We start from the raw sequence: 24,130 nt of genomic DNA on the forward strand, positions 1-24,130 counted from the left end.
GGTTGATTTCCCGATATTGTGGCTAGGTTTAGCCCAATTTGGGCTTTACACCAAATTGCTCTTGCAAAAGTGCATTCAAAGAACAGGTGGAAGGTTGTCTCCTCACTGACATGATAGAAGTTGCACATTCGGTCCTCTTCTTGCAGCCAAGCCAAGCATTTCCGCTTAGCAAGCCATCTCATATTAGTTTCCATAAGAAAACCTGGAATTTGTGCAGTATTTTGAGCTTCCAAATTAGTTTCTAGTTGAAATGAGAACCGGAACTGGAGCTTTCAAATGAGAAGTGTTGATAGGCTGATTTCATCGAGTATACACCCGATTTGTTCTTCCAAATTACTTTATCTACCGATTGGTTTGTATTTGGAGTTATTGACAAAACGTGAGAAAACGCAGACTTTTGGAAGAGAATGTTTAGTTTGGAAGTGTCCCAAGAACCTTCTGGGGTGAGGAGTTCTGAGACCTTCAGGTTCTTGACTTGTGGTTCAGATATCAAGGGGTTCAAACTTGGGATGTGCCCCAGTAAAGTGGGTATCCATGGGTCAGTAATGGCTAGGGTGTCTCGGCCATCTTTGATTGACCACAGTAAGTTTGTCTTTAACTGTGGTAGAATGGAGTGAGCTTGTTTCCACCAGTATGAGCTAGTTCTGGTTTGGCTTTTATTTGCTTGCTCCAGGTACCCTTGTTATCACTTAAGAGCCGCCAGATTTGTTTTCCAAACATGGCCTTGTTCATAATCCCATAAGATCTGAAGCCCAGCCCTCCTTGTTTATGTTTACATATCTTGTCCCAAGACATAATGTGTGTAGTTCTCCCAGTTATCTAATTTTGAGTTTATGGCTTTTGGGAAGATTGTTGTAAACATGGAGTATGTTGGGATGTACTACAAGACTGATTTGACTAATGTAGTTTTGCATGCTTGGGACAATAGTTTTGAGCTCCATACATTTATTCTAGCTGACACTTTGCTAAGGACTTATTTGTGGGTAGAACAGAGACGAGGGTTTGTACCAATTTGGTTCCCAAGGTATTTGGAACCTACTAGTGATTTCTTCACATGGAGGGTATGTGAAAGAAACTTGCGGTGATGTTGAGGCACACTTCTGTTGAAGAAGATGCTTGATTTAGAATAGTTTATCTTTTGCATTGACATGGATTTGAAAGCGTTGAAGACTTTTACCAAGGCCTTGACTTGCACCAAATCGGATCTACAGAATAGAATACGGTCACCTGCAAAGAATAAGTGAGTGACTGGAATGACTTCTTTGCTGATCTGAATTCCTTCAATTTGTCTAGATGACACAACTGATTGAGCAACTGGGTTAGTACCTGTTGGATTTTAATCTCATAAGAGATTAAATCCAATGGGTTTGATTGGTCAATTACATGAGGAGTTACACATGTACACTTGTTTGAAAAAATCAGTTTTTCTCTTACAAAAACCCAGTTTTGAACTTGTCCCACATTGGAAAATTATAAGTTTTGTTTTCAATATTTCAATAGGAGTTGATTTACACTCTTTAGAATTAGTAGAGGAGAGTATGGGGATTCGATACCGCACAACGCGCGCGCACGCATGTGGCGCAATGAGGCGCTTTAGAGGCGCACTTTGCTCGCACTTTGCTCGCACCCGCGTGGCCTGTGATGGGCGGCTCTGGTTTTGGTACGTTGATCACCTTTGATGAGATCAACGGTCACGATTCGATCGAATGTGATCAAGAGGCACAATTCAAAGTTAACAGTTACCAACTGTTAACAACTTTTTAAATTGTGACTGTTCAAGGTGCTTTCTCTAAACCAGTACCTACGTTTTCCTCATACCTCTTCACAAGTTATTTAATGAGCATGAATCAGACTCCAAAAACACAATTTCGAAATTCACTATCTCTCTCTCTCTCAGTCCAGTCTGCTACAGTCTCACAAAAGGTTTCTTTGGAGACTCTTAAACTTTGTTGGTTGCAGATTCTCGCCCAAGACTTTGTTGTATCCTGAGAACGAATTTGCTTGTAACCCAACAGCAAACTCAATAAAACTAAGTGGGGGCAAATAACGTTCTAAAGACAGTGTCTTCAGACGCGCCTCAGATCTTCTCCTCCTAAGTTACAGTGACCCCATCTTCCCCTACAACACCTCCATTCCAATGATAAAAAGGTAAGCGGAGATGGGATCCCCTTGTCTTATCCCCCTGTTTAATTTGAAATGTTCATGGGTTTCTCTTGCTGGTTTTATGGAGAAACTAGCTATGGACATACACTTAGAAACTGGTTGTGGACATACCCTTGTATGTTCTGGGACATGAAATTTGATGTTTTATCTACAGAAATGAAAACTAAGATTTTATCTTCATTTGTACTAGCGGATCCTGCTTTATATATGCGCCTGGTTATCGATTTGTCGAGAAGATAAAGTCAGGCAACAAATGGTTGCATGGTTGCACCTACGACTGCAATTGAACTGAATTCTGAACAGTTTGGGCTTGAGTTTGATTGGGCTCAATTTCAGTTTGATTCTAATTGAGTTTGAAACACAATGTAAGCTTGATTAGTTATTTGAACTTGAGCTCGACCAATAAAAAGTTTTGTTCAAAAGCTCGTTAGCCTAGCTCATAAACATACATTATAGAATATAAAAATAGATACAATGTTTTAAAAACCACTGATCCAGAGACAAAACTATTTTTGCATTTGAGTTGCGGGTCATCGGTTCAATTAGTCGAGTTAAACGGTTTAGACCATGTCATGTCAACATCTATATATTTTAAGTGTGTGTGTATATATTCAATAAATAATGTATAATTATGTTTTAGGTATGATATATGTATTATTTCATAATTTTAATTTTTTATTTATAAAAATATTAAACATTGTGATTTGAGGCCAAAAAAGGGTTTTTTTCTTGAAAATAGTGGGGCAAGGCGCCTTGGGAGGCATAGTTCTAAAAAGTTAACAAAAAAAAAAAAAATATCACCTCAATTGGATATTAGAGTGCAACATTATGGCCTCTTGAAGTTTGCATGCATAGTTAGGGCCTGTTTGTTTGCTCTGATGTTTGACCTTTGAAAGTGCAATAATTACATTAAGAGGTATATTGGTATTAGTGAACTTTTCATTCCTCAGAACTCTGAATATGGAGAACATTGTTCTGAATTTTGAATTCTGAAAAATGTCAAATGTCCAATTTAACCCCATATAAGAGAATTTTTATTTATCTATATAATTCAATAAAGAAACAATAATAAAAATTATTATAATAAATATTACCTAATATTGATTATTAATAATTATTAATATTAATTAATTAATAATAAATTAATGATTAATTCATTAATTATTAATCACTAATTAATAACTATTAATTAATACTTATTATTAATAATTAATTATTACTTAATTATGAATTATTATTATTAATTAACTAATGAAATATTATTACTAATTAAAAATTAATTAGTAATTAATACTTAATATTAATAATTCATATTTCATAACTGATTCAATAATTATTAATCACTAATTATTAATTAATAAATATTTATTTATTTTTATGATTAAATAATACATATTTTAATAATACATATTTTTATTGATAATAATTAATTAATTATTAATAAGCAATAATAATTAATTAATAAATATTATTAATAATTAATTAATAAATATTATTAATAGTTAATTAACTACTAATAATATTGATTGATTGATTGATTGATTAATTAATAATTAATTATTATTATTAAATAATTAATGAAATATTATTAATAATTACTAATTAATTAGTAATTAATAATTAATGAAACTGTACGATGATAATTAATTAATTTCTACTAGAATATTACTATAACATATTGTAATGAATATTATAATATTAATAATTAATTTATAATGTTAGTAATATTATATGATTATATTATAATATTAGTGTTATGAATATTATATTAATATTATATTATTACTATTCATAATTTATAATGCTATTTAATATAAATAATTATTGGTTTCATTATAATATTATAATTGGTAATAATATTCTAAATAATTAGTTATAACAATTGCTATAAGTAATTATTAATAGCACTATAAGACGATAATGAATAATATAGTTAGTGAACTATTATTATAATAATAATATAATATGAATATTATAGTTATTATAATATTGCATTATAATAATATTATGGGGAAAATAAAATATTGGTGGTGGGTTTGATGGTTCTTCATATGACATGTTATAAGTTAATTGAGCATTAGAGGGGCAATATGGGTAAAATCTATTAAAACAATGGCTTGAGTCATTTGTACTTTAGCAGGCTTCAGTGTTAAGAGCCACCTAACACCTCTTTAGCGGTGAAAGTGGTATGAAACCACTTTAGCGTTAAGAGATTAGAGACACCAAATAGGGCCTTAGTTTGCAACCAGTGATTCGGTCATTGGGTCCACCGATTCAATGGTCCAACTGTCTCAGATGATTTTTGACATTTCTCTAGCTTTTACTCGAATCGGACCTGGAATCTTGATCGGGTGACAGTTTGAGCAGTTTAATTGGCTGGGTTGAAAACATTGATACATATTTACATACATATATTATAGAATATATAAAAGTATAATTTATAATATATATGATAAAATATATTTTTATATTTTATATATAATATAATAATATACTATATATTATATTATAAAATATATATCACATATATATCTATAAAATACAAAAAATATATTCCTTTTTGAGCTCTTGAGTTGAATTTGAGTTCATCAAATATTTAATCTTGTGCTTAAATCAGGAAATAAAGTTCAAATCGAACTTAAACTTGAACTTGAGCCTAAAAGTATTTTAGTCGGATTGAGCCAAGACATGCATAAGTTCAACTTGGCTTGACTCAATTGCACCCTTAGTTGCACCTTCATATTAAATACGAAAAAGTACATTGCACCACACCGTAGAATTCTAAATTCCACTACAATCCTAAACAATTTAAAATGGTAAACATCCTCACCCTAAAACACCAATACCCACCCATGTATTGACATCAATTCCGAACTGACACCTACCCCAACTGTAATGTGAGGCTAAGAATTCTTAGGATATGTTGAACAATCATTCTCCCTATTAAATATTGGATAGTTTCAAGTAATAAAGAGACTGCAAATAAAAAAAGGTGGTGAGGAACAAACAAGTGAAGGGATATTTTCCATTGATTTTGCTGTTGTGATGGTTGCTTTTTGTGTTGAAAAATAAAAGCATATTGGCCGAACACCCCTTTTGTGTTCCACTTCCACATGGAGAGTGGCTTTGGGGTTAGACATTGACCAATTGGCCATTACATAATTCTTATTTTTTCATGTGCAAGGTAAGAGAGTTTCATTTCTTCAAAATTTTAGGCAAACTTCTTACAGTAATCGTAAAGTTTATCTAATTGACTAACTCTACCCCTACATCCATATACAAGTGATGTATAAATATTTTTAAAACCCAATACTACCCCTCTATCCCTCTTCTCTTCGCTTCTCTTGTTCCTCTCTTCAGCTTTTTCCTCTTTGAGAGTAACACCACCAGTTGGAAAATGTGCCTGAAGCATCATTCCACACACCCAACACGGTCAGGAACCCTCCCTTTGCAGACTCGCAGTCCTTGATAACCAGAAATGAACTTCTAACGCCCTCTTAGAAGTTCAATGGTTCAATCTTCAAAAAATTTAAATCTGCAACAAATCCTCCAAAGAAATCAACAGATAAATTTTTGCTAAGATTTTTTTATTTTATTTTATTTTTATTTTTATATATATATTTTTTTGTGTTGTCGTCGTCGGAGAAACAGAAAGCAGAGAAAGTATGGCGAGGTTGACATCCAAGGATACCCAAGCCCTCTTCTGGTCTCTTCGCTTGGCCCACATCGCTACACCCGCAAATCTCAAGATAATTGATCTCTACGTGATTTTTGCAGCGTTAATTCAGATTGTTTACATGGCAATTGTTGGATTTTTCCCATTCAATTCTTTACTTTCAGGAGTCCTTTCTTGTGTGGGGACAACAATCTTAGCTGTTTGCCTTCACATTCGAGTTAACAAAGAGAACAAGGAAATCAAGGACTTGCCACCAGGACGTGCATTTGCCGACTTTGTGCTCTACAATTTGGTGCTACATTTGATGATCATGAATTTCCTTGGATAGGTTGCATATGCTGTTATACTTTGGATCACAAAATTTAGCCTTTTGTTGGAAGTTGGAGCTATTAATCTCTTCCAAACCAATTAACTGATGAAAACACAAAATCACCACCGAGAATAAAAATAAAAGAACTACTGATTAAAGACTACCGGTGATGCTTCTCTGAAACTTATCTAAAGGAATGAGAGAAAACGACTGACATGATCAGGCTTGGATTTCAGGTACTGTTCAAAATTTTGGCTTTTAAGGTTTTCGGTTAATGTTTCAGAGGACGAGTCTCAAAAAAAAAAAAAAATTGCTGAAATTTCAGGTAGTAGATCCAGCAATCTCAGAGGAAGGTGTTTTGAGATTTGAACTCCGAGAATCCGTTGGAGTTTTCTAAGAGAGTGGAATCTAAACTAAGAAAGTTTAAGGTACTGAAGGGTGAGTTTATTTTCTTCTGTCTTTAGTTTTTGCTGGGGAATTCCAATTTTAGTTTAAACAGTAAGGGTAGACTAAGGGTATTTCCGCCAAACCCAGATTCGTAGTTCTTTGGTAACCTTATTTATACTGACAAAGATATTCATAATAGTTTGTGGAGGTGGAGCAATTGTTGTTTCCTTTTCCTTTTCAACAGTTGGGTTTTATTCTGAAAGTTTGAGAAACAGTGGAAGGTAAATTGCACATTTTACTATTTTTCCATTTTTAAAACAGTAGGGATATTTTAAGACAATACTGAATATAGCTAGTCAATTTACTAAACCTTAGGGATGGTTTAAAAAATTTATTTAGGCTATCGTGGAAGGAAATAGCTAACTCTGCTCCTTTGAAAGTTATCACAACACCATCACGATCTCCCCTATCAAGTGGTTTTATTAAGTTGAATTTTGGTGGTAGTAATAAAGTTAATCCAAGTCCTCTAGGCATAAAAAGAGTTTTTAAAAATGAGAAAGGTAGAACTATTTCCCTTTTTTAGGTCCTATAGGTGCGGGAGACTCTTTTAAGGGCTGAAATTCCTGACTCATGGAAGGGGTTTAAAAAAACAAGAAATTAAATATCTTTAGATTAATAATTGAATGTGATTCAAAGTTGGTTATAAACTGGCTACAAAAAGGAGAAGATAAGGTGGTGGATTATAAAGAAAGTTCAAGTAGTTGACACAAGGAATGAAAGTCAATTTGTTTTGGACAAAAAGCTAATTGCTTTATTAATGCATTGGCTAGATAAGGGGTGGAAAAGGATTTTTTTTTTTCTTTTGAGGGTGGGTGGGGGGGTGTGTGAGGGTTATGTTGTAATTGTGTATTATTGTATAGGAAGAATTAAGAGAGTTTATCTCTTCCCTTCTTTGTACATCCCTAATTTTCTTTTAATGAATGAATTTCAATTATTGGTAAAAAAGAGGTAATCATAGTTATATACCCCTAGATGCTCCCTTGTGAGACGGAGGGCCCATTTGATTCATAGTTGGAATTGAAATTGGAATGGTCTATTCCCACAATCTGCTTGGCTTAGATAGGAATTGGAATAAGTTAGAATGGAATCTCATTTCCAAGGGGAAGGAATGCGTTTTACCAAAAAAAAAAGAAGAAAGTCTTATAATGTTAGAAATGTATGATACCAGGAGAACTTTGACCAATCACAACTCCAAGTAAATTTTAATAGATATGAGACACTAATATGTATGATGCCTTCCCCCTCAAAAAATAAAATAAATAAATAGTTAACAAACACACACACACACATTTATCTCACAACTTATCAACAATTTCTTAAAGAAAAACTTATCAACAATTCATTTCATTAAAATAGATGAGACTATCTTTAGCTAAAGCGACATAATTGAAACCATGGTTTTTAAAGCCGGACTGGACCGGACAGTCGGACTGGAAAAACTGGGACCGGTTCCATTTTTCTCCAAACCTGTTTTTTTTTTTTCCAAAATCGTTGATTTTGGTCAGTAAATCGTTGAACCGACTGGTTAATTGTTCAAACTTTGACCATTTTTTCAAAATTTTTAATTTTTTAATTTTTTTATTAGAACGGGCTGGCCGTTCAAGTCGAACGGTTGGACTGTTCAAACCAATAACCAGATCCTTGATCAGTTCGGTCACCAATCCGGTTTTAAAAACCATGATTGAAATGAAGAGCATCATTATAGTTTCAAACACCATCCATAAGTAGTCTTAAAAATGGAGTTTTACACCGGTTTACAGTGCAAAACTACATTATTTCCAAATGCATACAAAATTAAACCGGGGCATAAAGTTTACCCTGGTTCAATTTTTCACCTCAAACAAACGTTGCCTTAGGAAAAATTTATTGAAATAAAAAAAAAAGGCATTATTATACTGTATAGATTTAACCAATCGAAGCCCTTGAATTGTTCGGATATCATGTATTTTCCGTATTATATCAAATTTAATATAGGGTTCATGATCCAAAAAAAACCTTATAACCAATGAACCGCACAAGTGGTAAGTAATGGGCGGCACTCTAGGGAAGGGTGATTACAAAGCGCAGAGTTGGTGATATCTGTTCCGTTCAATCAATTCAATTCGAATTCTATGGGTAAGTTGGACTTTCTGATTTGATTCGATTCGATTCGATTTATTATTTTTTTACATTAATAAATTATTAAAATAATAAAATATATTAATTTAAATAAAATAGAAAACAAAAAATATAAATATTTTTAATTATTTTTATAATATATATATTTATAAAAAATAAATAATATAACAAATTTATAAAAATATATTTATAACAAAAATATATTATATATATTTATAAATATATAATATATATCGGATCGGATAGGGGTGATCCGAATTCGACAAATAGGATCGGATCATTTGCACCCATGACTCCAGCATTCGCATTACAAGAGTGCTCAGTGCTGTGAGTCTCTTCAGTTCCATGAGACTACCATCGGTCGATCAGCTACTTGTGAACCGTTTGTTGTTCACCATTTGATCCTGAGCTCCGTAGTCTTTGGCTCTAACGGTAGACAATCGAGGTTTATAGTGGCCCCATGGATTAGCTTATCCTGATCTCCGTAGTTCTTCCGGCTAGTGGAGTGGCTAGTGGCTAGTGGCTACCGTTCACTCGCGCGCGAGAGATTTTTCGAAAGAAACCGGAACCGCGGGTAAAGCCTCCCCTCAGCGCCTACCTTTCGAGTTTCATGAAAATGGTATCTGTCATCTCCTTCAGTTCCATCGCTCCTAACCTCGATTCACAGCGCCGATATGTCATCTATCGGTCTCCTACTCGCCGGAGAGTTCGCACTTTCCAGTGTAATGGAAAGAACCCAACAACAACTAGCTCATCGACCGATAGAGGTTCCCAATCCGAGAATTTGTTGCTTAAGGCGGCCTGGTACGGCTCGGAGCTCCTTGGGATTGCTGCATCTTTTCTCCGTTCCCCATCCAACCCCGGAGCTCCCGATCGGAATCTCGAGCTTGCAGATGATAGGTCGGAAGTGCTTGATCGTACCCAGGTTGTAGAAACCATTAAGGAGGATTTCCAGCGGTCATATTTTGTTACAGGTTTGGTAAATTCTGGGCCTTTCGAGTTTTCTGGATTTTAGGAATTTCTTTCCAACAATTTTAATATCCACGAGTTGTATGTTTTATTGTTGTGGCTTCGTTGATATTGGAATGAAGTAACGGAGAACACTAATTGCATGCCCTTTCGGTCTTTGAACGGGTTTTGTGATAAAATTCTAGTAGTTTGATTGATCTCTGTTGCCACGGATTGCAGGAATAGAAACGACCAAACGAATACAATTAGAGGATGTTTTATTATAACCCCCATTTAACCATCCATTTAGTAGTGTCGGCATGTAAATTTAATTGAAGAGACTCGATACTGCTCTGGAGGTCATTGCAAATTGTAGCAGAAACTGTTAGAAATCATCCCACTCCGTCCTCTTATCCTACAATCTCCATTGTATTTGACCTGGCGTATTCTTCTAGTATGTTGATTCAGTATTGTGGTTCTTCCGATCAAAGTAGGTCTCATTGTTTCGTGAGAATGACGAAATTATAATTGCATATTGCATATACATCATGGTCGACCTTTCTGGACAATCTTGTAGCAGCAGCAGTTGTCGTGGCCTAGTGGGTGTCAGAAGTGGTAGGAGAACAGCAATATACCCTACGAAGAATGCTTCTTAGTATGAGGATGTCTTTTCATAACTGGATTTGTCATAACCAGTAGATGCAAAGGTAAATTAGAGGATCTCATATCTATCATATATTATTTACTGGAATGAACTACTGTCCGCAAAGTGAAGGCGTAGGGAACTCATGAGGCAAGAATCAACATAACTAATGATGCTTCCTCTGCTAGGAACCTTCCCACTCTGCACAAACACTACATACCTGTTTCCCTTGTAAATCCCCAGGTTTAGGCATAAGCTGTAAGAATGATATTGAGGTATTCATTCTTCTTGTAAAAGATTCTTTTTTTTTTTAACCTATAACCATTTGGGGAAAAAGTTTTGGACTGTATCCATCCCGAACAGTATCATAGCTGATGTTAATAAAATTAAAATCAAATGGGAACTCCATTGGCAAGTCAGGCCAGCTTGGTGAGTTTCCAATGGATTTCACGTAGTTAATAGATTCAGCTAAATAGAATTTGAACATAATCTATGTATATCACCATTGAAATGCATATAAGCATGCATATGGTAGAAACGGAAATAAATGAAGAGGTAAAATATAAGTCCTAATGTACCTTAAAACTATGCCAAAGACTCAATATTTTGCTTATCAAATAGAAGGGGTTTTGTTAGTGATGTTACAACTGTAAGTTAGTTGTACAGCTGTCATCTGTTACAACAACCTTCGGGCTTAGGTGTACAACTGTTAGTCGGTTATTTTATCCTCCAAATTGTATTTATAAATATCTCAGTCACTTAAAGAAATCACGTTCTTCTTCTCCAATTGTTGCTCTTCCGCGTCTGAACCAGTTTTACATGGTATCAGAGCGCTTGGAATAATCCATGGCCGTCGCCGTCAATTACTTGCAACAGCGGTGATCTGCCGACTTCATCGTCTCTGTCTCCTTTCTTCTTCATCGTCTCCGTCTCCTTTCTTCTTGTGTTCCACTGGATAGGAGAGATGACAACTTCATCATCCACCAGTAATCTGTCGGCATCCATTGATCCGTCGTCTCCTTTCTTCTTGTTCCCCTCCGACAGTCCAGGAAACATCCTGGTTTCGATGTTGCTCACCGACGACAATTATCCAACTTGTCCGAGGGCTATGAAAAACGCTCTTCGTGCCAAGAACAAAATCTGCTTCATAGACGGATCTTTATCACGTCTCGACCCTACCTCGCCGGAATGGACTGCTTGGGAGAAATGCAATGCCATGGTTGTAGCTTCGATCCTCAATTCACTGATAAAAGAAATCTATGATAGTGTGGCATTCGTAGATTCAACCTTTGATGTGTGGAAAGAACTGGAAGTCCGATACTCGCAGAGTGACATTCCAAGAATCCATCAATTGAAACGGGATCTGGCCATGCTACAGCAAGCCGATCTCTTTGTCACCAGATACTTCACCAGATTAAAAACACTCTGGGATGAGCTCGGCACCTTGATCACATATCCGGAATGCGCATGTGGCGCTGCTACAAAGATACTTGCGGCTGAACGAGAGAAGGAAAGATTGCATCAGTTCCTTATGGGCCTGCATGAAACCATACGGTCCAGCATCCTCGGGTCAGATCCATTGCCCTGTCTCGACAAGGCGTATTCTTTGATACTTCAAGAAGAACGCCATCAGCAGTCTATTTCTCTTCGTGGTCCGCCTGTTCCTGAAGCATCGGCACTTCAAGCCTCGTTTCAACCACCACCTCGGGCTTCAAATGGACCAGCTCAAACGAAGATTCGATGATGTTGTAAGGCTTATTTAGTTGTTAATAGGCTGATTTCTTAAGATACCGTAAGTTACTTGTCTTTTTTTCCTATTACTTTGGTTCTAGGGCGTGCCATCAGGGGCATACTTGTAATTTCTAGGCAGACGTCAGTAGTGACATTTTCCTCTCAATCGTATCTCCTTTTCTTCTCTCTTCCTCTCTCTCTTTCTCTCCCACTCTTCTCTCTTTCTCTCCCACTCCATGAATCATTACATGGTATCGGAGCAGGTTTTCTGGACTATAACCTACGATCCCTACTATTTTGAGCAAGGTTCCCTTCTCAAAAATCTTGGATGTGGAAGACAGAGAAACCCTAGTAAGTTATTGGTGGAAACCCTAGCAGATTTTTGGCGGTAGTTCCTGTGTTTTTTTTTTCTTGGTCGTAATACCAAGAAAACCCTAGTAGGAGAAGGGCGATGCTGATATAGACTCCATGCCTTCTCTGTTTGATGCTATGAAGTCGATTTCAGGTTAGCACCTTTATACAAGTGAACAGGTGTGTTCTTTGTGTCTGTCTTCTTTGGCAATGATGTGTAGGGCTTATTCCTTGGTTATATATATATTGGTTTGGATGTTGGATTGTTAGGCTGTATGAACTGCATTCGGATTGATAGTAATGTCTGCCTTGGTTGTGTTGAACTGATTACTGGGTTAGTTTAATGACTGAATCTTCTCAGAGTTGATTCCAGCAGTGTCCTGTTCTCTTCCTCACATCCTAGAGGTAAATTCCTTGAGAGTTGGTATTCTGTTTGTGGCTGCCGTGTAGTTGTTTGGTGTTTGGACTGTTTTTCAGCAGTTTCCAATGGCAAACTATGAATCAACTTCATCGGGGGTTACACCAACCCGCAACACAATGGGTATGGGAGGTGAAAACATGACTTTTCTCATGCTAATTACTCCTTTAAATGGTCTGAACTACCTGGAGTGGGCTAAGAGCGTAAAACTCTATGTAACGGCAAGGGGTAAAGTTGGTTACATTAATGGAAGGGTGAAAGAACCCAAGGGTGAGACAACAGAACATGATAGGTGAAAGAACCCAAGGGTCTGAACTACCTGGTGATGTCTTGGCTCCTCGCAGCTATGGGACCTGATGTGAAGAACTTTATGTGGGCAGACACTGCTAATGAAATCTGGGAACATGCCAAAACTACCTATTCTGAGCAAAGTCATTATGCCAAGGTTTACCAGTTACAAGCTGAATCTTCAACCTATAAACAGAGAAACCGTAGCTTGTCTTCATATTATTCAGCCCTTACCTCCATATGGAAAGAGTTTGATCATTATCAGGCTATAGAGTGGAAACATGATGATGATGGTAAGGCCTATAGGAAGCTGGTCTCTCAACAATGTGTGTTTGCCTTCTTGTTGGGACTAAACCCTGCATATGAACCGTTGAGGGTTCAGATCCTAGGAAGCAAAGAGTTGCCGACGGTTCATGAGGTATACTCCCTTGTTTAATCGGAAGAAAGCATGTGGAATGTAATGGTTACAACTGAGGGGGAGCAACAAGTTGCTTTGGCTGCAGTGAATAATAACTCCACGGGGAAGAAAAGTGACACTAAGAATGATGATAAAGATAAGTTGTTCTGTACCCACTGTCGGCATTCACGGCATACACGTGACACTTGTTGGGACATCCACGGGAAACCTAAGTGGGCAGTGAAGAATCAAGAACAGGGTAAAGGTCCAGGTCATAAGAAGAAAATGAACACAGCTCAGAATGCAGCATATGTGGCAACCCAAGATACTCAGGTTGCTGGTAGTACCTGGGACCACCCTAATAGGTCTGACCCCAAGGAAGATATACTGAGTTTCTTCAGAGAGCACTTGGAATCTTATGGTAGGGCCCTGCGACAAATGGACAGCTCAGTCACTGGTACTCCCTCTACTTCATTTGCATCTACTTCAGGTAATACGATTTCTGCATTCCATACCACTCCCACGGATTCCCCTTGGATCATTGACTCAGGGGCCTCCAACCACATGACTGGTAAGCTCAACTTGTTTCAGTCTTATAGCCTTTTGTCAGGAAGGGATAGAGTGAGACTTGCAGATGGTTATTTTTCCTCCATTGCAGGCCAATGATCAATATCTCTTCCCCATGGCCTTAACCTAAATTATGTATTGCATGTCCCTCAACTTCCTATAAATTTGCTTTCAATTAGTAGCATTACAAGCTCTTTAAACCGCAGTGTAACATTTTTTGCTGACTCATGTGTTTTTCAGGACCTAACTTCTGGGAGGACGATTGATAGAGGGAGCCTAGTGGACGGTCTCTACATTCTCGACAACAAAGTTGGTCTGGTCTCTTGGTGACATCCTCAGAGTCACATAGTCAGTCAAATAAGACTCAAATTTTTTTGTGGCATAGTCATTTAGGTCATGCTTCTTTCGAAATAATAAAGTCTTTGTTTCTAGTTTTATTTAACTCATGTTTAGTGTCAGAGTTCCAGTGTCAAACGTGTCAGTTGAGCAAACAATGTAGAACAGTTTTTCATTCAAGTAATAAAAGATCAAATGTTCATTTTCATGTTGTGTATTCTGATGTATGGGGGCCTACCAATGTAATCTCTGAGGGCGGATATAAGTACTTTATCACATTGATCGATGATTACTCTTGCTATACATGGGTAATTCCTATGCGTAGTAGAGACGAAGTTCCAGAGATTGTGAAAGACTTCCAGAGGATGGTATTTACGCAGTTCCATGTTGAAATATAGATCTTCCAATCCGATAATGCAAAAGAATACTTCCATGGGGAGCTCAATGAGTTCTTTGCCTCCCATAGATTTATCCATAGGAGCTCATGCGCCAGAACACCACAACAGAATGGTGTTACAGAAAGAAAACACAGACACCTTCTTGAGGTATCTTGCGGGATGATATTACACATGAATGTTCCAAAAAAGTTTTGGGTGGATGCTATACTTGCAGCAGCTTATGTCATCAATAGCATGCCCTCCAAAGTGCTGAACTACATGGCCCCTCATTAGTTATTGTACCATCAGTCTCCTTTATTTTCCATTCCCATGAGAATCTTTGGTTGTCGTGCATTTGTCCATGATTTGTCTCCATCTCGAAGTAAGTTAGACCCTCGGTCCATTCCTTGTGTCTTTCTGGGGTATCCCTCCTCTCAAAAAGGGTATCGGTGCTTTGATCCCGTTAGTTGTAAGTTCTTTGTGTCTATGGATGTGTCCTTCTTTGAGTCTGAGCCATTCTTCCCTACTTCTCCTCACGAGGAGAGTAGTAGTGTGGAAGAGGAGAAGCAGGTCCAGGTATCTCTTCCTTCTATTCCGGACTTTGCTCCCTTCCGTATCTTCCAACGTACACGTCATAGAGATTAGCGGTGTGATAGAGATATGGAGCAGCCAAACACTGAGCAACCGACACCATTAGACTCCCAAGAGGTAAGTCCACTCCCTAACCCTACTCCTACTATGGATGACCTCGGCATTCCTATTGCCCAACGAAAGGGAGTCAGGTCATGCACTACCAGACACCCCATTACCCATTTTGTCTCCTATGATCACATTTCCCCCTCATACCGAGCCTTCTTATTTGCAGTTAATTGCATCCCTATTCCCAGAAATGTTGCAGAAGCCTTAAAATGCCCTGCATGGACAGATGCCATGAAGGAGGAGATTAATGCTCTTCACAAAAATCAAACTTGGGAATTGGTGGATCTTCCAAAGGGGAAAGACCCCGTGGCGTGTAAATGGGTGTTCACGGTCAAGACAAGGCAGACGAAACAGTTGAAAGGTACAAAGGAAGATTAGTAGCCAAAGGGTACACACAAGTATATGGGGTTGACTATGATGAGACTTTTGCTCTAGTAGCTAAGATGAACTCAATTAGGGTTCTCTTGTCCTTAGTTGCTAATCTTGACTGGGAATTGCATCAACTGGACAAAGAATGCTTTTCTGAATGGTCACTTAGAGGAGGAAGTATACATGGTTCAACCCCCTGGATTCTGTGCCAAGGGAAGTGAAAATAAGGTGTGCAAGCTACGAAAGTCACTTTATGGCTTAAAACAGTCTCCTAGAGTCTGGTTTAGTAAGTTTCACATGGCAGTTCAATAGATGAGCTTCAAACAATGTCAGTCTGATCATGCACATTTTGTGAAGAGATGTTAGGAACAGGTTGTTGTATTAATAGTGTATGTGGATGATATCATCATTACAGGAAGTTGGAGCTCAGAGATACAAAACTTGAAACAATTCCTTGCATCTAAATTTGAAGTGAAAGATCTAGGTCCCCTGAAGTATTTCCTTGCGATTGAAGTTGCCCGCTCAAAAAAGGGTATCTGTATCTCTCAAAGGAAATACACCATTGATCTATTACATGATACAAGCAAATTATGTGCAAGGCCAGTAGATAATCCCATGGATGTTGACTACAAGTTAGGTGACTGTGTTGGTGAAACTCTGAAAGATGTGAAACAATTCCAAAGGTTGGTGGGAAAGCTGATTTATTTATCCATGACCTGTCTAAATATTGCCTATTCCGTTGGGGTCCTAAGCCAATTCATGCACTCTCCTGAGAAACCACACATGGAGGCAGCAAAGAGAGTTCTTAGATACTTGAAGAAATATCCCGAGACAGGCCTACTATTCAGTAAACACAATCACCTAAAGGTGGAAGTCTTTACCGATGCTGATTGGGCAGGGGCTGTGGATGACAGAAAGTCCACAAATGGGTATTGCACATTTGTGGGAGGAAATCTAATGACCTGGAAAAGCAAGAAACAAAGTGTGGTAGCAAGGTCAAGCGCTGAAGTTGAATATAAAGCTATGGCACATGGGGTGGCTGAAGTCCTTTGGCTAAAGAATCTTCTAGGGGAGCTTGAAGTTGTTGTTCATAGTCCTATGTCCCTTTACTATGACAACAAGGTTGCAATAAACATCGCCAACAACCCTGTCCTACATGAGAGGACCAAGCACATTGAGGTGGACAATGAGTTATGTGGCATGATAGACATACTCGCGGCACAATGAGTTATGTGACATGATAGACATATTCAACCCAACTTGAGGGGGAGTGTTGTAAGGCTTATTTAATTGTTACTTTATAGTTGTTGTTAGTAGGCTGACTTCTTAAGATACTGTCAGTTAGTTACTTGTCTTTTTTCTTATTAGTTTGGTTCTAGGGTGTGCCACCAGGGGCATACTTGTAATTTCTATTATCTTTTATTAAATTAATATAAATAGAAAACTGGTTGCTGCCAATAGTGACTTTTTCCTCTCAATCGTATCTCCTTTTCTTCCTCTCTTCCTCTCTCTCTCTTTCTCTCCCACTCTCCATGAATCATTACAGATGCAATCGTTGCCAACGGCAGGGGCATACTCGAAACAAAGGCTACCAATTAGTCGGATACCCTTCCAACTGGGGAAAAGGAAAATATGGCCGTCAAGGCAACAAGGCATCGGCTACCTAGCCTAGCAATGAATCCATTCCTTCACAGCCTTGCAACACCATTGATACCTCTCCAATCAATGGGCTTACCATGTAACAATATACACAACTACTCTCTCTGTTGAATGTAAGCTCCCCTGAGTTTGCAGCGGCATATGCGGATGACTTCTCTCCTATTTCTTGGATCTTGGACAGTGGTGCTTCTGACCACATGGTTGCTTCAGACCTGAATTTTACCACACACAGCAACCTCACTAAACCAGTTCATCTGCCCACTGGTGACATAATTCTAGCAAGCCTATAAGGCTTTTTTTCTTTAGCTAATGTGACTTTTCTTCATAACGTGCTATACATGCCACAATTCAAGTGCAATTTACTGTCCGTTAGTAAACTTACTGCTCAATTAAACTGTGTGGTATTATTCTTTCCAACCTTTTGTGTCCTCCAGGACCTTGTTTCCAAGATGGTGATTGGAGTGGGTAAACTCCACCATGGTCTCTACCACTTCAAGTTTGTGGATCAGACACCCTCATCTACTCATTCGGCTGTCTCTGAAGACAATTGCACCATATGGCATAGGCAACTTGGCCATGCTTCCAACAGTAGCATTTCTTCTATTCTTGGTGTTCAAACTAGCTCCCATAACACTTGTTGTGATGTTTGCCACCGCGCCAAACAAGCACGGATTTCATTTCCAATCAGCACAACTCGTGTTTCTCAACCATTCAAGCTTCTTCACTGTGATATATGGGGAGGCTATCGAACTCCTTCACATTCTGGGGCTCTTTTTTTCTAACAATTGTAGATGATAACACCCGCTGTACTTGGGTGTATCTATTACGAAATAAATCAGAGGCAATCCCTTCCCTCATATATTTTTGCAACATGGTGCATAGACAATTCAATTGTTTAGTTAAAATGGTCAGATCCGACAATGGCTCTGAATTTATGTCACGGCCATTGCAAGTATATTTCCTTCACCATGGCATCTTGCATCAAACCACTTGCATTGATACCCCCCACCAAAATGGTATATCTGAGCACAAACATCGACATTTGCTGGAAGTAGCTTGTGCTTTGAAGTTTCAGGCCTCACTCCCTACTTCATTTTGGGGGGAATGTTTATTGGCATGTACTTACATCATCAACCTTCTCCCCACATCGGTGTTATCTGGCCACTCACCTTATGAAGCACTATTTCATTCACCATCATCTTATGAACATTTACAGGTATTCGGGTGCCTATGTTATGCAGTGCATCCCCGACCCCTTGATAAATTTGCAAGCAGGGCTATTAAAGGTTTATTTGTCGGCTATCCACATGGTAAGAAAGGATACCGTATATTCGACCTAACCACCAGTCATATATTTGTTTCTCAGGATGTAAGTTTTTATCATATCTTCCCCTTCTCCCAAACTCAGAAACCCCAGCCATCCCCCGTCATTCCTTTACCACAATCAAATGAAACCCACATTGATACTGCTCTCCAGCCTACAAATGAGATCATTGCCAAATCCACTCAAAACTCGACCCCTCCAAGTCCTAATATCCATGAATCTGAACCCACCACTACGCCTCTTTCACCCCAAATCAACAGATCCCAGCCATCACCACACGACCACAACGGTCTCACAAAGTCCCAGCCCGACAACAAGATTACATCTATTCCCTTCCACCATCATCCTCTAATAATGCAACCGGTTCATTATAGGTTGAACCCACTACATATGCTCAAGCAGCCTCTGACCCTCAATGGAAACATGCAATGGATGATGAAATTACAGCCTTGGAAAAGAACAACACTTGGACTCTTGCAGAACTGCCACATGGCAAATGAGCTATTGGTTCAAAATGGATTTATCGCATCAAATATCGTGCTGATGGCTCAATCGAGCGGTTTAAAGCACGTTTAGTAGCCAAGGGCTACACCCAAGTGGAAGGTCTTGACTTTCATGACACATTTGTGCCTGTAGCAAAACTAATTATAGTACATTGCCTACTTGCTGTTGTCGTAGCCAAAAACTGGGACATTCACCAACTAGATGTCAACAATGCTTTCCTACACAGATATCTTGATGAAGAAGTCAATATGAATATCCCTCTCGGTTTTGCCAAACAAGGTGACCGTTGAGTATGAAAATTGTAGAAATCTCTTTATGGGCTCAAACAGGCTTCTCGCATGTGGTTTCATAAATTCACCCAAGCTCTTCTTTTCCTAGACTTCACTCAATCTATGACAGATTATTCATTGTTTACCAAACAAAACGACACTTCTTACACTGCTGCCGTAGTTTATGTTGATGATGTTATAGTTGCTGGGAATGATCCTTCAATCATTTCTTCTTTCAAAGCCTTTCTCAATGAGCACTTTGGAATCAAGGATCTTGGGCCACCCAGTTTTTTCTTGGGCCTTGAAGTAACCCGCACTGATTCAGGCATATTCCTTAGTCAAGAAAAATATATTCGTGAGATACTTCAAGATACAGGAATGATAGACTGCAAGCCTGCACCAACACCCATGGAGTGCCAAAGACACTTCATTGACTCTTCTAGTCCATCTCCTGCTGATCCGGTACAATATCGTAGGCTTGTTCGCCGGCTAGTGTACTTCATTGTCACTAGACCGGACCTATGATTCACTGTCAACTGCTTAAGTCAATTCATGCATGACCCCAAGCAAGAACATCTCGGTGTTGCTTTGTGTGTTGTCCGCTATCTAAAAGGCACTTCCTCTTATGGCATCTTCATGGCAGCCCAGAATGACCTCATCCTTCGAGGATTTTGCAACTCAGATTGGGCCAGCTGTCCACTAACACGACGCTCCACTACAGGCTACATTACCATGCTTGGCAACTCTCCCATATCTTGGAAAACAAAGAAGCAACATACCGTCTCACGCTCCTCTGCTGAAGCTGAGTATTGTGCAATGGCAGTCACAACTTCTGAACTCTTATAGCTCAAAAGACTCCTTGCTGAACTCACCATCTTTGTTAATGTCATACCTCTGTGACAGTAAGGCTGCCTTGCACATCACAGAAAATCCAGTATTTCACGAGCGTACAAAACAGATCGAGATCGACTGCCACTTTGTTAAAGACCATGTTCAGCAAGGAACCATCCATCCACAACATTTACCTAGCTACAACCAGCCGGCTGACTTGTTTACTAAAGCTCTCAACTCTGATCAATTTCATCGCCTTCTGTCCAGGTTGGGCATTCGACTGCTCCATGCTCCAACTTGAAGTTAGTTGTACAGCTGTAAGTTAGTTGTACAGCTGTCATCTGTTACAACCTTTGGGCTTAGGTGTACAACTGTTAGTCGGTTATTTTCTCCTCCAAATTGTATTTATAAATATCTCAGTCACTTGATGAAATCGCATTCTTCTTCTCCAATTGTTGCTCTGCGCTCCGTGTCTGAACCAGTTTTACAGATTTTTTTTTTTATGCTAAATTGTTTCTAGTAGTATTTGCACTCCCCTGTATTTCCTTAGAAACCACAACAATGCTTCTTAACTCCCAAAGCATGGAATAATATTTTCTTCTTCATATTGACAAGCTTAACCCCACCCCTGATTATTCAACAGAAATTTGCACATATGTTTGTTGTCCCTAAGGCCAAGAGAGCATTCAAGAATTTTGCTCTCCCTTACAATATTCCCCTCCTCATTTTGCCAAAAATCGGTGTTAAACTTATGAAATTGACATATAAGAAAATCTACACACGGATTTTTTATTTTATTTTATTTTATATTGATAGCAACTAGCAAGTATATATTTCTTTGTAGCTACTGCTAAATAAATGGGCAGAAATAGGTAGCAAGACCTTTTAGAGTGGTGTTTCCTTAAACAGGAATTGGAAAATAAAATCAGGTTTTAAATGGACTCTCCCAATGATAGGAGTATTTATGTCAGCCGTGTGATTGATTTTAATGCAGATTCTTGGGCAACATTTCATGGATTACATTTTTTTTTTTCCTTTCCCATCCTTGCTTATTTGATTTACATTATGAACTCTTTCTTTTCCTAAATTGAGGCAGCATGGATATAGGAATGACAAGTTGCAAGTTATCCCAATTTTGACTATGTAGTTTTTTTCTGTATATCTAAAATCCATGTTTTCTCTGCTTGTTGAATTGAATGAAAATATCCTTTTAGTCTGTCCCTCACCTAAAGTTCACCTTTTTGATAAATCACATTACAAACTTATCATTGTTTGTGGCATCTGTTATGATGATTATGTACTAAAATATACAAACATGAAAAATGTATGTTGATATGCTGAGCTGATGTATCGGATTTCTTTACTACCTTCCTTTTCTGTGGAATTTGATAGGATGGCAATGTGAAATGTTTGAAAAAATGGGCATGGATATGGACATATGCAAGAAGTCTGGGCATGAGTAGAATATGTTTTCTCTTGACATTAAAAGTAATTTAAATGGAGAGTCTGTATAGAATGAAGGTAATAGATGGAGAGATGCAAAAAAATTCTCTACGCAAGTACCTACATCTGCTAAGGTGTAAATGTAAAACACTGAAAACCTGGACTGGTGTTGACATACCCTGAATATAATATAGTTTTACTCTATTAGCCATCATCCTATTCTAGTCCCCGCTATCCAGGGTCTTAGGAGGGGGTGGACTGGTTAAAGACCTAACCTCCAGCAATTTGCCACCAATTGGCTGTTCTCAGGCTTAAACCACATTCCCACGTTTGTCAACCCAAGATTTTACGGTCGCACCAAGCAATGGTGAAATCTCTTATTACTCGTGATAAAAAAATCGTGAACTGGCATAAAAACCGAAGAACTGATAGAAAGATGCAACATGATTCAAATTTTGTTTTTTCGTTTCCTTTGGATCTGAGCTTCTTTTCAGCGTCACTTCCAGGTTACTTTTCTCTGAGACTTCTGAAATTCTTTCTTTTATTCAATATCTAGTTGGAGTTTAGACTAACCACAATCCTGCTTATGTTCAGGAAATCTGACACTAAATGCATATGAAGAGGATTGTGAATTTGCTGATCCAGCAGGTTCCTTTAGAGGGCTCCGCCGTTTCAAAAGGAACTGTTCAAATTTTGGGTCTCTAATTGAAAGGTCAAACATGAAACTTATGAAGTGGGAAGACTTTGAGGTGAGTCCACCAAGTTTAATTCTTCAGTGCCTTAGGAAGTAGGTTTTTATTTCCTGCTAGAACATTCAGTTGCATGTCACGTGTTTTATAGCTGACATACTGGAACACAGGATAAGGGAATTGGACATTGGCGTTTTAGCTGCATCTTATCATTTCCTTGGAGACCCATTCTTTCTGGTACGTGTTAAACTGCCAATTCAAACACTGGGTAATGGTTTACCGTCTCAACTTTATCAACCAGATAACAGTATCTTGATCTCCCATTTTTTCAAGTACTGCTCACAGCAGGTACAATTTGTTATTTAAATAATGCATTCACCATGTTACTGATTATACCTGTGCATCTTCTTTTCTTACATAGCCACTGGATATACAGAGTACTATTTTGATGCTCTATCTGGAAGGGTATGCAGGTAAGTTTCTCGTAATAATGCCTTTGTATCTTTCTTTATGACCATATTATCAATGTTTTTTTTTTACACATTTGGTTCTCTGCCTTCTCTTAGGCATGTTGAGCATTGGAATGTTCCTAAAATGGCACTACTGAAGCAAATTCTCAGGCCTAGCAGAGGCTTATGGGGCAAGAGAAGAGGCGTTTGAAAAGTATACATTGGGACTTAAAACATATTTTCATCGGCATTATCATGCCTTTGAGTCAGTTTGTAAAGCCAAAGCTCAGAACTACTCAACCAGGACCACATGCATACTGCTTCATTGTTGTTATGGAAGTGTGTGATGCAAGTAGTTGGTGGCAAAACTGCACTCGTCTCTCTCTTGTATCTGATTATATGGCCTCATCCAGTGTTTAGTTTGCTTGCTGATGACCCACATTGTACAGTAATAAGAAAGCAAAAACGAAATGTAGAAAAAAAAGTTCCTTGTAAAATAATGTTAATCTGATTGTCATCCTTACTATTGACACCTTTTATTTGTAACAAGAACCTTTATAAATTATCATAGAAAGTGGGTACAGGATACATAAACAGAACAAGGACCAAAATGGGTCCTAAAGCCAGCCTTCGAATAAACTATCCTAACAAACCTTACATGTACAAAAGGCAATTTTCTTTTAAGGAATACCAGAAAACAATTCAATCCTATGTACTCATGATCTTTCTAAACTATCAGCAAGATCATTGGACGGTTGAACTGTTCGGCCCGGTAACTGTCTAGGCACTATCACCTAACCCAAGGTTTAAATCAATGTTTTCGAACCACCATTGATCTAGATGGTCGGACTGTTCGGCCTGGGAATTGTCTAGGCAACCGGTTCTGTTTTACCCCAAACCTGGTCCTTGGCCTAAAATCATTGAATTGGTTAGCGACCTGTTGATTCGAGTAATCAAATTGTTGACCTATTCGACCTGTTCAATGGTTTTTGGCTGTTTTTTATTTTAATTATTTATTATTATTTATTATTTATTATTTTTTGTTGGAATGGGCTATCCATCGGACGATTAAACCATCGATTTGGAAATTGGTGGCTAGAACGGTTCCAGTTCTAGGATAGTTT

General features: G+C 38.1%; 2 protein-coding genes and 1 pseudogene across 8 annotated transcripts; all 3 read left to right on the forward strand.

Moving 5' to 3' along the window:
• Positions 1–5,738: 5,738 nt before the first annotated feature.
• LOC148879814 (dolichyl-diphosphooligosaccharide--protein glycosyltransferase subunit DAD1 pseudogene) lies at positions 5,739–6,716 on the forward strand (annotated as a pseudogene). The gene is made up of 2 exons (XR_016105751.1): positions 5,739–6,385; positions 6,475–6,716. The product of XR_016105751.1 is annotated as a dolichyl-diphosphooligosaccharide--protein glycosyltransferase subunit DAD1 pseudogene (transcript).
• A 2,336-nt stretch (positions 6,717–9,052) lies between these two features.
• LOC148879815 (Nuclear transport factor 2 (NTF2) family protein) lies at positions 9,053–23,600 on the forward strand. 3 transcript variants are annotated; one of them, XM_088961523.1, is made up of 5 exons: positions 9,053–9,688; positions 22,463–22,617; positions 22,728–22,794; positions 22,979–23,030; positions 23,124–23,600. In XM_088961523.1, exons 1-5 carry the CDS (start codon positions 9,325–9,327, stop codon positions 23,215–23,217), a joined length of 732 nt encoding a protein of 243 aa, XP_088817649.1. In that variant the 5' UTR covers positions 9,053–9,324; the 3' UTR covers positions 23,218–23,600. The 3 variants fall into 3 exon arrangements, 2 of the variants coding, with proteins under 2 accessions (XP_088817649.1, XP_088817650.1); XR_016104344.1 differs by lacking the exon at positions 9,053–9,688 and adding an exon at positions 18,087–20,692; XM_088961524.1 differs by lacking the exon at positions 9,053–9,688 and adding an exon at positions 19,058–20,692.
• On the forward strand, positions 11,054–14,601 carry LOC148879816 (uncharacterized). 4 transcript variants are annotated; one of them, XR_016104346.1, is made up of 2 exons: positions 11,054–12,053; positions 14,298–14,601. XR_016104346.1 is itself a non-coding variant. In XM_088961525.1 (2 exons), exons 1-2 carry the CDS (start codon positions 13,542–13,544, stop codon positions 14,321–14,323), a joined length of 546 nt encoding a protein of 181 aa, XP_088817651.1. In that variant the 5' UTR covers positions 11,081–13,541; the 3' UTR covers positions 14,324–14,601. The 4 variants fall into 4 exon arrangements, 2 of the variants coding, with proteins under 2 accessions (XP_088817651.1, XP_088817652.1); XR_016104345.1 differs by having other exon boundaries at positions 11,078–13,947; XM_088961525.1 differs by having other exon boundaries at positions 11,081–14,061.
• Positions 23,601–24,130: the final 530 nt, after the last annotated feature.

The sequence above is a fragment of the Nelumbo lutea genome, chromosome 1 (assembly GCF_056320005.1).
Source record: "Nelumbo lutea isolate HS-2025 chromosome 1, American lotus-T2T, whole genome shotgun sequence".
Classification (NCBI taxonomy): Eukaryota; Viridiplantae; Streptophyta; class Magnoliopsida; order Proteales; family Nelumbonaceae; genus Nelumbo; species Nelumbo lutea.